Below are 13,853 nucleotides of genomic sequence, written 5' to 3'. Positions count from 1 at the left end.
GGCTATGAATTAAAAAAAAAAAGGTCGATATATTCTCCCATTTCTTATAGAAACAAATAATGAAACAGTATACTTTGTCTAGTGAACCTTTACCGATCTATGCATATAGTTTACTATACAAAAGGAATTATATTCACACCATCCGTAGGGCGATAAAATGATTACTTTGAATACAAGTGAAGCAAAAAGCAGGGTTTTCTTAACATTTCATAAAGTCAAGAGTTAATATAAAAATACAAGTAAAGCGGATTATTGATATTCCCATAAAACCAAGCATATATAGATGCTCATAAAACAAGTGATTCTCCGGCTTAATTCCTCTATATTTATATGAAAATCAGCACATATACCTTTATAAAACATCTACAACTTACATATTGTATAAGACCTAACAGCTAATCCTCTTTTTCTAATTTTTCTGTGCATATTGACAGAGACAATGCGGGAAATACTAGTCAACATTATCATTACCATTTTTATAATTATCATTTTACATTATTTACTATCGTTGTTTTCTGATGCGGCGGATTATAATGGCACATGAAATATATATGTCGAGCTTTGGTCAGTCGTTTGTAACACCGACCATGGCTATAGACATGATGGCGGCCATTTTTTGTCTACTAGTAGTCCTTCATGTAACACCGACCATGGCTATAGACATGATGGCGGCCATTTTGTTTTATCTACTAGTAGTCCTTCATGTAACACCGACCATGGCTATAGACATGATGGCGGCCATTTTGTTTTGTCTACTAGTAGTCTTTCAGGTCCAAGACATCTTTAAGATATTGATCTGGAAGTATGACGTAATCATCTTCTTTTCGTCCAAGAAGACGGAATCTTCTGGAGCGTTGTTTGTCCTTCAAACCTCCTCCCCTCTCGATCTCAGGCAACTGAAGACGATATACGGCACTGTATAAGAGAGAAAATGTTCATTGTCTAACTAACTCGAAATCTTCATGTGGAAAGGTGTGGTGAAATGACTCAATACTAAAGTCAGTTTCGATATATGCACTGACTTGTAAATTTGATTTCGATTCAAAGGCAAAAGAGTTGATAGTGCTAAATTGTCTGGAAACCAAATAGGAATACTGTGTTAAAATTACCCAATTTATTTTCTCAGGCTCACCTTTGAGCTTAGAAATATAGCAATATACTGTAGATGCATACTTGCAAGCGCCTGAAAACGTATTTCTTTCAATAGAGTAGCTAGAGGCGAACCATATGGTAATTATCAGACAACTTTTCCACAATTATGTTTTCTTTTAGCTAAGATATGTTCACATATCATATTCAATTCAATTTCAGTTTAATTCAATTTAATTTAAATTTAATTCAATTTATTTCAACCATAGAAATCCATATACAATCATTCATGGAAATATAAAAACATGGGGTTAGGAGCCCCTAAAGAAGTTTGAATACGAACAAAAACAACATTATAGGGAAAACATTTATATACAAGAAAGAGATTAAAAAAGCCTATATGAGCATAAAACATTTACAACAAAGCACCAGCCATGAACGGACATAGGACACGGTGTCAAGCGACACTACGTCCCTATGCGTCCTAAGCCTGTGCTTTACAGTATTACAAAACATTACAAATTATTCATTGTTTAATTGGGCGTGATATTTTTTATTCTGCTGTCATTCATATTACTATCTTTATCATCGTGAAATGCTGCATAAATGGGTAGTTGGTTATTAACTTCAAAGTGTAAATATTAAGCTCGAGGTAGTCAGAATATCGAAATAACACATGGTTATCCGTCAAATGTTTTAGTAGTGTAATTGCAAATGCAATATCATTAAAATAATGTCAATGTTAAGAGTCATACTTAAGATTGAACTTAATACATGTATCACGATGTAAATAGGGATGGATGATGTATGCGTACCGTGGATCGTCATCTCTAACCAGTTTCTTGATTTCTGAGAGATAAGACTCAAACTTCTTCTGACACAGCATGGGGTCCCAAAATCCCTACAAACAAAAGAAAAATTCGATTGATTAAAACGGGTACATCGATTCTATGTATAAAATATCACATAACAATATATGTATGATTTTAAACGAATTGACGATGATGGCGTCGCGTCGGTAAGACATCCGGTAACCATGGTAACCCATGGAAAGCTAACTATAACCAAGAGACCTGTCCGAATCAGCGTGTGCTTCATATACCTATATTTGGACTACCGATTTAATTAGATACTTAGTTATAAACCAAACATGGCATTTTGGGGGATGCAGCAAAAGTTGAAAAAACCCGTAAAAGGCTGCACCCCAGAGTGTGGCAGTACTATTCAGAATGAAGTCGCTTGTCCAAGCTACCCCCTTTTATCTTTCTCTTTCCTTCTTCCTCTTCTCTTCCTTACATACTGAGAATATTTATGGCTCTTTTTTTTTCTCTCTCTCTCTATAGACTAGTCTATATTAGAAACCTTATTATACTTAAATTGTAAAATACACAGATGCATTATACCACCATTCTTTTTAAACAATCATTGTTTGCATATTACGTTAATTTTAGATGATTATACTTCTAGTAATACTTGATTTTCTTTTCTTGTTTACTTGCTCTTAATTCCTTGTACTTCATGCTTTTAGTAATTTTCGCAGTTCGGCTTTTAGTCGCGACGGATTTATCTTACAATATTTCGGTATACTACTATTAGTATTTGCATTTTACATAAAACACTTTCTTTTGAATATAATTGAACCAACGACTGACCTATTCAGAAGTTTGAGGTTAAAGATGCTCATGCGTGGGTATAGTCGTTCGTGAAGTAGACAATTAAAGGGACTCTAGTGCGTACGCCCGTGTGCTGCCCTCTATATACACACGCATGAGCAACTTTAAGATATCAACATATTCATTACATTCATGATATTGGTGCTATACTGCAAAAAAATAAAGATTGCAGGCCCGTAAGTGCCGTAACAAAGATATTAGTGGGGGGGGGGGGGGTACAGGTATTATATGAAGTGGACCCCTAAGGGGCCTGGATTACCAATAACTGGGGATGGAAATCCAAAGAAAGGAAAAGAGAAAAGCTGAAAAGCCTTACCTCTGATTCAAAAGACAGCTGATTGGTCTTCATGGTTTTGACTGATGTTATGATATGCCTTCTATCATCTCTCATACCGCATATCACTTCAGGGATGCCAGCCATGTAGGCCTGCGACCACCACTGTAACGTCTTGTACCTGCATGAAGACAACATAACATAAGATGAACCTGGTAGTAACCCTCTCCTTCTCCTTTTAATGAAGGACCAGGACTGTATCACCACAACGCAAAACTGCGACATTAACCCATCGCCTGGGGCAGGGACGACGAGGTGGCTTCCAAAGTGAGGGTGCATCGAAAAGGGGCACTTACAATAATAATAATTATAATAATGAATACTTATAAAGCGCATTTATCTATTTACTCAAGACGCTATAAAAATTAAAAAAAAACAAATCTCTCTCCAGAATTTTAACAACATAATTTAATGTTTCTGAAAGGCTTTCTAAAAGGTTTATCCGAAAAAAGCTGCCAAGTGACATTCAATGTTCTGAAAGGCTTCTGAAAGGTTTATCCGGAACAAGCTGCCAAGTGACATTCAATGTTTCTGAAAGGTTTATCCGCAACAAGCTGCCAATAGACATTCAATGTTTTGAAAGTCACTTGGCAGCGCCTTCCAGAGGACTGGTTTGCGCAACATACACAAATGCACATGTTCAACTGTTGTCAAGAAGGAGCACTTCTTACAAAGTAATAGGGGCTCTTGTCAAAGAAAAAGGGGCATTTTTCCAATGTAAAAAGAGGCATGTCTTACAAAGCAAAAGGGGAATTTTGGGGTAGGCCTACTTGAAGAAGTGTGGCGCACAGTCAGGCCCCTGCCCCCTGCGCCTCCGGAGCACCGCCTCTGTGAATTGATTATGCTTACCATTCTATCCTAGCGTCATGTGATAAACTAAATATCAAACCATGAACTATCAAACTAAGGAAACCATTCCTCCATCAGGACAATGTAGTAACGACTCGTAAAATTTCATACACACCGATGCAGACTTGCAGCATACAAGCCCAAACCTAAAATATTTCTAAATACACAAACGTGGGAATTCCCACATTTGGAGATTGCGCAATACGGGCGGCCGAGCGTAATAATTATGATCATAGAGCTTGCACACCTCACAAGTCCCCCCCCCCCCAAGTGCGACGTGTTTCTACATAGATTGATTGGTTACTTTTATTCATATTTCATGCACAAATAGAAATAAAGCGAATAAGAGAATTAGTAATACTCCAGAGTCAAAAAAAGTTTAGACCTAGAAATTGCTAATTATTTTAAAAACAGTAAATGTTTATTCATAGTATGAAAAAGCGTTTTATCCCAAATCATTTGGTATCATTTTTGTGTGATATGTGTTCACGCTTGGATGAACAGGAGGCATTGTTTGCGAGAGTGCAAAAATTGATTTGCGCCAAACTTGCTAGTGTGATGTTTGAATAAAACAATAGGGATTTGGATATTAATTCGGTCTTTGCAGATCCAAATAACAAAATTAATCATGCCACACGTATCAAATATCAAATATCGACGAACATTTGTGCGTGTGCGTGTGTGTGTGTGTGTGACTTTGCTTCTGCAAAAAGCATTTGATACATTCAATGCATTCTCTCACTCCGCTAATCCCAACATAATACATGCTGTAGGCATCACTTTGGCGCAAGTCGATTTTTGCACTCTCGCAAAATGCTCATGTTCATCCAAGTGTGAACACATACCACACAAAAATGATACCAAATGATTTGGGATAAAACACTCTTTCATAAGATGTATAATAATTTACTGTTCATAGAATATGTTTTAAACAAATAGCAATTTTCTAGGTGTAAACTTTTTTTTTGACTCACACGGTATATGGAGTAAGATGTGTCACAGAACTAGCAAGTATTTTCAGTCTGCACTAATCATATATTTATAATAATATGATAATAATAATAATAATAATAATAATAATAATAATAATAGCCCAATGGTCCACTCCAAATTTTTTGCCCAATTGATCGTGAGCCCGGCAGCCACTGAGCTGCGCCAGATCAACGTTGCTCTATCCCTTTATTGTTGAACGCCAAACAAGGTAGCAACAACTCCTATCTTTTAAACGTCTTTTGGTATGACGCGGCCGGGGTTCGAACCCACGACCTCCCGGTTGTGAGGCGGACGCTCTACTGACTGAGCCAACACTCCGGTATATAACATAGTAAACTTACAACAAGTATTATGATTTCCTCTTACTAAAATGTCATCAATACATATACAGGTACAAAGAGTTTATATTCTATCTAAATAACAACCAATAGTTTACTAAATAAATTCTCGGAGTGAAAGAGAACTGATAAACAATACAGAGAGAGGAAGAGAGACACAGAGAGAGGGGTAGAGAGAAAGAGAGAGGGAGAGAGAGAGAGAGAGAGAGGGGGGGGGGGGATTGAGAAGGATACATGAAATACAATTATATATAGAGAGAGAGTCAAGGTCAAGGTAGCAAGAGCTTTATGTTGTCACCTTTTGAAATTTGCCAGGGGTTTCCCTTCGAGATCATCATTTCTGGTTTTGATGCAGACATAGTTTTCTGGAGATGCCTGATTCGAGTCTTTTCGTTCTGCCTGAACTTCGGTGCTGAGAATGATACGATGATCGCCATACTGTGTCTTCATCACCGCTACATACTGGGCGTATGCATTCACCGGTTCGTCGAGGTCAGGCATGCTGCTCCCGTCAGCTTTAAAGTTGAAAATTGTTTTCAAGTGAATACAAAGTATTAGTACAAAAAATTACTTAAAAGTCAATGCATATATTTGTTCATTTTTGCTTATTCTGTGTTAATTAAACAGGGTGATCTCTTTAGTACATTAAACTGCTCTGTAAGAGAGATATGTTTACATAATTAAAATCCAATGAAAAACAATTTAAAAAAATTCTATACTGTTAAGTAAAATATTGCAATACATAGCTGCAACGAAATAACACAAATATGAAACGATAGTAGAGACACGTATTAGCCTTTTGATCACGTCTTAATTACACATTTCAATTAAAATAAACTATAATTTATTGATACAAAAATACCGAAAAAGATAAGTAATTTGTATAGCTAAAGCCTCGGCGGATCCAGGAAGGGGGACGGGGCAAGACACACACCCGCAATACCCAATCTGGCATACTCTTATTACAACTTAAAGGAAATAAATGTGTGCACGTATTGTGTTCGTGTACTCCACTCTCGACACAATTTGTGTTTCCTAGATGGCACCTAGGAAACGTAATAACTTTGTCGCGGTTGGTTGTCAGAGACTCTTTAAAAAGTAACTTTGCTCCACCCCTCCCCCTTAAAAGAATATTCTAGATCTGCAGCTGTCATAGGCTCGGTTCTGGGAGGGGGGTTATGGGGCGTATATAGGCAATATTGCATCGCTTAGAATAATAGTTTATGGGGACCTTGAATCCCCAGCTTCTCTCCTGAACCAGCACTTGAATTCATTTTTTGCATTTGGTATATATAGCATATCAATTCTCCGTCGAGGTGCTGTGATGATAGCATGATTATGCGGGATAGAACCAGAGAATACAGAAAGATAGACAGAAATACGATGTAACAAACAAGAACTTACGACTTGTGATGCACTGAGCAAACTTCTTGCCACCAAATCCCATCTCTATTTGCCGCGCTCTTTCCTTATCAGTATCCTTGACGTTCTCAATATAGTAGGTTCCATTGCAGAGTGTTACAAGGATTTCAAGCTTGTCCAGGCTAGCCACTGCACGGAGAAGACGACAGAAAAATCCTCTGCGACCTACGAAATCGATGTCGAGCCTAAAAATTATATAATTTGACAAAAAGATTGAAGGAGTCATAATGCGTAATAAGTTTTACATACGAAAATGAATGAATCAGTATAAATGGCTTCGATTAAATGAAAGTTTCAGATCCCGTAAGTGTATATTTTCCCCTTGAGCATTAAAACAAAAATTTGACAAAAATCAACCCCCCCCCCCCAAAAAAAAAAAAATCAACCAAAAGAAAAAAAAAAATAATAATAATGTTTTTTACTTAAAGGTACTTAGTAACATTGTGATGGTTGATTTCACAAATCTGTTGAATCAGGATGCAAAACACGTAATATTATGTGTGTATGTATGGATTATCCAACTACGATGCCCCAAATCCGAAATTAATTCACGCAATATGAAGACCGGAACTTCAACGGCATCTCAAAAGACAAGAGCGTCATTGTGAAGTTCTCTACCTACAACATGAGGCAGAAGGTGTACGAGGCGAGGTCGAAGCTGAAAGGGACGTCGATCTTCATCAACGAGGACCTGACAGGCGAGCGACAACAGCTGCTATACGCGGCCAGGAGGTCCCGCGCCATCGCATGGACGTGGACACAAGATGGAAAATCTTCGCCATCACTGCCACGGAGAGAAAGCGGGTGATCATCCAGAACCTGAGGGACATCGATCGCCTTGGTTAGTCACGATTAATTACATTGTAATGTTTTTATGGCATATTAATTAAAATGCCTATCCGTTATCCGTGCATGATATGTGAAAGAACAGTAAAGAATAACCAAAACGCATTATTATGCGTAATTTGTTCCTCATGGTGCCATCTTAGTTGTAATACATCGAACCAAAGTGCTTTTGAATCAGATAGTGACTGGATTTGTGATGTTTGCGCCTTCAAAGAACTCCCATTTGATGACAATGAACATAAAGGCAAGAGTGATTTCTCGTACACTGACCCAGATGCAAGTATTATCATTAATGACAATTCGAATAATAGTGACACTACAGAATCAGATATAGAGGAAGAAATAAAACAGATATCTAATTATAAAGGACTGAAATTAATCCATCTGAACTGTACATCTGTTATGAAGAATATTGATGAACTGAGAATATTACACGCGAGAACTCAACCAGATATTTTTGCTTTGAGTGAAACACATATTAATGACTTGATACATGACTCTGAACTGAAGATAAGTGGATATAATATTGTACGCAAGGACAGAGATAGACATGGTGAAGGTGTTGCAGCATACATTAAAACTGATTTAAATTATGTAATACGTGAAGATTTGACGGAAAATGGTCTAGAACTTATTGACTGTTGAATTGCAGTTCTCGCATATGAAAAATGTTATTTGTATTGTTTGGTACAGACCACCTAACTCTGGTGTCCACAAGTGTTTGAGAAATTTCGAAATGTATTACAAAAACTTGATGATATGAATTGTGATTATGTAATACTTGGTGACATAAATTGTAATATGCAGCCCGAAACAAGATCCTGGCAAACAAACCAACTGTTAGAAATTGTTGATAGTTTTAATTTGTCCCAAATTATTGATACTCCCACAAGAGTCACAAAAGATACTGCTTCTGTATTGGACTTGATAATAACAAACAGACATGAAAAAATTGATAAATCTGGAGTATTACCTATAAGTATGAGAGACCACTATCTTGTATATTGTACATGGGGGAAAAAACGTAATACTAAACAAAATAGTTGTCATAAGTATAAATTATTGCGTGATTTTAAACATTTTGATGTAAATGCTTACATTGCAGATGTAAAACAGATTAATTGGGATGATATTCAACAATGTAAAGATATGAATAATGCATACGATACCTTTATAGAAAGATTGATGGTTATTACTGAAAAAATGCGCCTCTCAAGAAACGGAGAATAAGAAAACAAGAATCCCCCTGGATGACATCAGAAATATTGGATTTTATTCGTGAAAGAAACTTTCAAAAGAAAAAAGCAATCAAATATAAAAAAGATAATGACTGGACTGAATATAAATGTTTATGAAATCAAGTCACTCAGAAAATTCGTAAAGCAAAGGCTGATTTTATTGTAAAGAGTGTTGAAGTAAGCAAAGGAAACTCTAAACAAATTTGGAAATCATTGAAAAATCTTATGCCGAGTAAGAAAGATAATGAAAATAATATTGTTATAGAAGACCATAATGGCATACTGCAAAAAAGAGAAGAAATTGCAAATAGATTTAATAATTTTTTCGTAGATATTGGAGTATCAATTCAAGAACAGAGATGTGAGAATTATAATTATGATGATCATGAACAATTTGTACAGAACACGTCTGCAACATTTGGTCTTCAGTCAGTGAGTGATCAGAATGTTAGAGAAGTATTGATGACGATTCCCGATAAGAAAGCATGTTGAAATGATAATTTATCAGTAACGCTGTTGAAACCAGTCGTTGAATTTATACTGAAGCCGTTGGTGTATACCGTAGACCACTCGGTATTGTTGAATAAACTGCGTCTTAATGGATTAGATCAGCATGCATGTAAATGGTTTCGTAATTACTTGAGCAATCGAGCACAATTCACTGTCGTAAATGGTGTTCAGTCATCTCCGCAGATAATTAAATGTGGAGTACCACAAGGGTCGAATTTAGGGCCATTATTATTTTTAATCTTTATCAACGACTCACTAAACTGTCTTAAAAATTGTGTTGTTTCATTATATGCCGACGATACCTGCATTTATTATGCTAGTAACACTGTACAAGATATTGAAAATCATTTGAATCAAGACTTACGGAATATTTCTGATTGGCTTTCATGTAATCGGTTGGCACTAAATACAAAGAAATGTGAAACAATGCTAATTGGATCTAAAAAAAGAATTCGTGGAAAAAATGTAGATGTTTTTATTGAAAACAAAAAACTGAACCAGGTTACTGTGTGTAAATACCTTGGGGTATACATTGATAACTCGTTAGATTGGGATAAACATGTGAAACATTTGTGTAAAAGTACTCTGAAGAATTTGTATTTGTTAAAAAGAATAAGACATTGCATCTCGCAAAAAACGGCATTACTTTTTTATAAGTCAATTGCTCAAAGTAAATTAGATTATTGTGATGTTGTTTGGAATAATATGAAGAAACAAAATATTAAAAAACTACAAATTCTACAAAATAGATTACTTAAAACAGTAATAAGAGTGGAAAATAGATACTCAACTAGACTTTTGTATGAAAATTTATGTTTGGATACCGTAGTTGAGAGACGTAACAACCATGTTCTATGTATAATGTATAAAATTGCAGACCAATCAACCCCGGATTATCTTTTAAGTAAATTTAATTTTAAATACACTTTCTATAGCTTAAGAAATGCTCCTCGTATATTTACTTTACCAAGAATCAAAACCTGCTTTAAAAATAAAAGTCTAAGTCATTATGGTGCAAAACTATGGAATGAATTACCGGTAGAAACTAAATATAAACAAACTTACTATACTTTCAAAAGCAGTTTATAATATAATATTTGTAATGTCATGTTTGACTTTTAATAGCAAACAAAAACAACTGATTTGTTTTTCTTCTTTAAAAAAAATAATATCCTATTATGTTTGTTTTTTTCTGATCGTACTTTTTTCTAAATTAGGGTTTTTTTTTTCTTTCTCTCGCCTTCTAACCTATTTGTTTATATATATGTGTATGTTTTTATTTAACTTTGTGTGTAAATCATGTTAATCTATATTTATATGTATGTTTCTTTGTAAAATTGTGATTGCTTTTTATATGCACGGCCATGCTGAAGAACAGCCATTGGCTGAAGTATGCTACCGTGCTAAAATAAAATAAACAAACAAACAAACAAACAAATTTTTAACAAAGTTCAACGGGTTTTCGAACGGGCGTCGATGGGAGGCGCTTCTGAATCTAAATTCTCCCAACCATTTTTGAATTTTCCCAACCGTTTTTCAATGAAAAAAAGACATAAAAACAGGCTATAAACAAATCTGTCAACACCTAAATGTCTGGAATGGAATGTAGAGCCATGTTATTGCTTTGTGAGATTTCCATTCACCTAAAATGTAATTAAATTGTAATAATATAGTTTGGAGAATTAAGGAATCGATCGGATCAGTTTTTCCCAATTTGTACCATGAATAATGGTCCGATTTCGCTCAAATTTTCAGATTATCTTTAATTGTACATCTAGCATTGAAGTCTTAGCACCACTATCTCTCATCTGAACAATGTTACAAAGTCCCTTTAAAATTGCGATGATAAATAATCATAAGTCTATTGAAATTGTAATCAAAATGTATATAATTTAATTTCAAGGTCTCCTAAAAATGCTATTGACAAAATACTACTTTTTGTCAAAAGGGCCGCTTTTTTGGACGCCCCTCCGATTTAGGAATGTTCGCTACAAATTAAAAAAAAACATCTCTGAAATATTGTGCATTATGATAAAATCTTTCGAATAAACAAGGTGTGCTTATTTGTGTTGGAGTTGCAGGCAAACTCCTCTTTTCTGACTTTGGCCCTACGCTAAATAGCTATTACTTGATAAATAATTATGACTGTGATATGCGCTCTAGTATACAAGAAATAAATATTGTTACAGGGTAAACTTGCATTTAGTTCATTATTTTTAGTGCATGGATACGGTTATACAGGGAAATTTGCTTCAGAATTTACCTATATAACCGTATCCATGCACTACTTATGAGAGTTTGGCCAACCTGGTTCGAGTTATGCACAATATGGCATTATATGGCAAATACTGATTTGATTTTATTTGATTTGAATTTATTTTCTTCTGCATTCATATAAGCATACAATTTTACAATAATAATATAAAGTACACTAAGTATTTTTCTGACAATTAATCATAAATAAGCAAATACATATAAATATAAATTGTTATTTTCAAAAACGAAATGATAAACTGTCATAAATACTAAATTTCCTCAAACATTATAACATTATTTGCGGAAAAAGGACTGTCATTGTAAGCAAATTGCTTGATAATACGACAGCCCAAGACAAAACTCATGCGGTCATGGATGATCTACTAGCAACTCCACTTTCTTAGACAAAATTCAGCTAATTATCAAATCCATGGTAAAAACAGTTGTGGATGCAACGTATCAACGACTAATGGACTACAGTGAGAAGAATCGAGGGTCAATTCACGACTTGAAAGTTAATATGGAAGAGGCTGAGAAGGATATTAAGAAGCTGCACAATTTGGTTGAATCACAGTAGGAACAGCTTGATATACTGAAGAGAACCAACAACGATCTAGAGCAGTACTCTCGCCGCAACTGTGAGGATCGTTGGCATACCCGAACATCGTGGTGAAGATCCAGATCAACTTGTCATCAACGTTTTTTTTCAGGAAGCATCTAAATCTCGACATCTCCGTAGCCAACATCGAAAGATGCCATCGCGTAGGAAAGATGGCTTCGGACAAGCATCGTGCTTTCATAGTTAAGTTTTGTAGCTATCGCGTAAGGAGGCAGGTCATTGCATCACGTAGGAAGTTAAAAGGAACTAAAATATCTATCCAAGAAGATCTCACAGTGAGAAATCAAGCTCTCTATCAAAAAGTGTACAAATCTGTGAAATTGATTCCTTCTTTGGAGAGCACATGGACCAGTGATGGCAGGATCTTTGCGTAAGTCAAAGCGACAGGTGGAAAAGTAACCTCAATTATCATCTCATCAGAAACAGATCTTGCCCGCCTGAAGAAGTGATTTTTCTCACTTATTGACTCTTGTCCTTATCTTTATCTCTGCCATTATATATTATACATGTACATGTAACTCGTACCATTTAGATATTTCCTGGCAACAATTAATAAACTTGGAGAACTATTAATGCGCAATATTCTATTGTCTTTCGAGACAGACAGATGCCGAGAGAGATTGTATTTTCTTTGTCCCCTTTTTGTTTTTTTTGTGTGTACATTTTTAGGATCATCTACTTATAAGTTTTTGTAACTTTTTTGATGATCCAACCACTTCGTAATTTCCTTTAGTGTATTTTCCATTTTAGTGGTTTATCTATGTTTGCAAGAAACTATTGTATTCTTTGCCTTTGTATGTTTTTATGAAAGTGGTGAATAAATTCAATTCAATTCAATATATTAACACATTTATTAAGCAGAAACGGTTAGGCACTTGAAAATACAAATTTTGACGAAGGTGATATTGACAATGCAGATGATGATGATAATGATGATGATGATGACGATGATGACAATGAATGAAATGAAGGAAGAGATGACATGATAAAGAATGAAGAGTTGACACAGAAATTTTACATTGAGTATTCAGATAATGACATTTGTTGGGCAAGCACAAATGATTACGCGCCATGTTATACCCGATTGAAACCAAATTGGCCAAAACTCTGTGAATAGATGGGTTTGGTCATATCCATATTAGAGCATAACATCGTGTTCAATTTCTTTAACCCCACCCCCAACACCCTTTATAGCTTCATTCTTACTTTCTAGATGATCCTTCTGATTTCAAAATCTTCTTTTTGATGAGCTCGTCTCGATGATCGTGAAACCAGTCAAGAAGGGGGCTCATCGACGTCGGTACAATACCAGATGGCTTTCTATCCGTGTATTGTCTAAGCCCCTGCGAGAGATCGAAATTAGGCTCATCGTCAGGTTCGATTAGGAAACGACGTTGACTCAAATCGTTTCGATATTTCTTGTTCTCGCCAATCGAGAAGTTCCCAAGTACCTCACAGTGGTTGCTTAAAGCTGTACTACTAGCCATTTTCCCGTCGAGATAAATACAAAAATTACTTGAGATGGTCGATACAGGGCCTGATCTGCGTAATTTACTTGTATAAACTAGTGTTGAAAACAATTTGTATGGGCGTATCTCTAAAATGCATTTCATACCATATAAGGACTTACAATGGTTAGAGTTTTGCATGTATTCTCTGATATAGATGTTTGCTGTAAACGCTTTT

General features: G+C 35.4%; 1 protein-coding gene and 1 long non-coding RNA gene across 2 annotated transcripts; both read right to left on the bottom strand.

Moving 5' to 3' along the window:
* Positions 1-619: 619 nt before the first annotated feature.
* Positions 620-1,974, bottom strand: LOC115920364. Its single transcript, XR_004062365.1, has 2 exons — positions 1,905-1,974; positions 620-915 (listed from the first exon to the last, which is right to left on the bottom strand). It is a non-coding gene; the product is annotated as an uncharacterized LOC115920364 (long non-coding RNA).
* Positions 1,975-2,815: 841 nt separating this feature from the next.
* Positions 2,816-13,683, bottom strand: LOC100893869 (decapping and exoribonuclease protein). Its single transcript, XM_030975523.1, has 5 exons — positions 13,374-13,683; positions 6,681-6,883; positions 5,575-5,791; positions 3,079-3,217; positions 2,816-2,842 (listed from the first exon to the last, which is right to left on the bottom strand). Exons 1-5 carry the CDS (start codon positions 13,652-13,654, stop codon positions 2,816-2,818), a joined length of 867 nt encoding a protein of 288 aa, XP_030831383.1. The 5' UTR covers positions 13,655-13,683.
* Positions 13,684-13,853: the final 170 nt, after the last annotated feature.

Source organism: Strongylocentrotus purpuratus, unplaced genomic scaffold, assembly GCF_000002235.5.
Source record: "Strongylocentrotus purpuratus isolate Spur 01 unplaced genomic scaffold, Spur_5.0 spur5_scaffold_8, whole genome shotgun sequence".
Lineage (NCBI taxonomy): Eukaryota > Metazoa > Echinodermata > Echinoidea > Camarodonta > Strongylocentrotidae > Strongylocentrotus > Strongylocentrotus purpuratus.
Note: the sequence above shows the minus strand (reverse complement) of the source record. Positions and strands in the feature narration are given on the sequence as shown.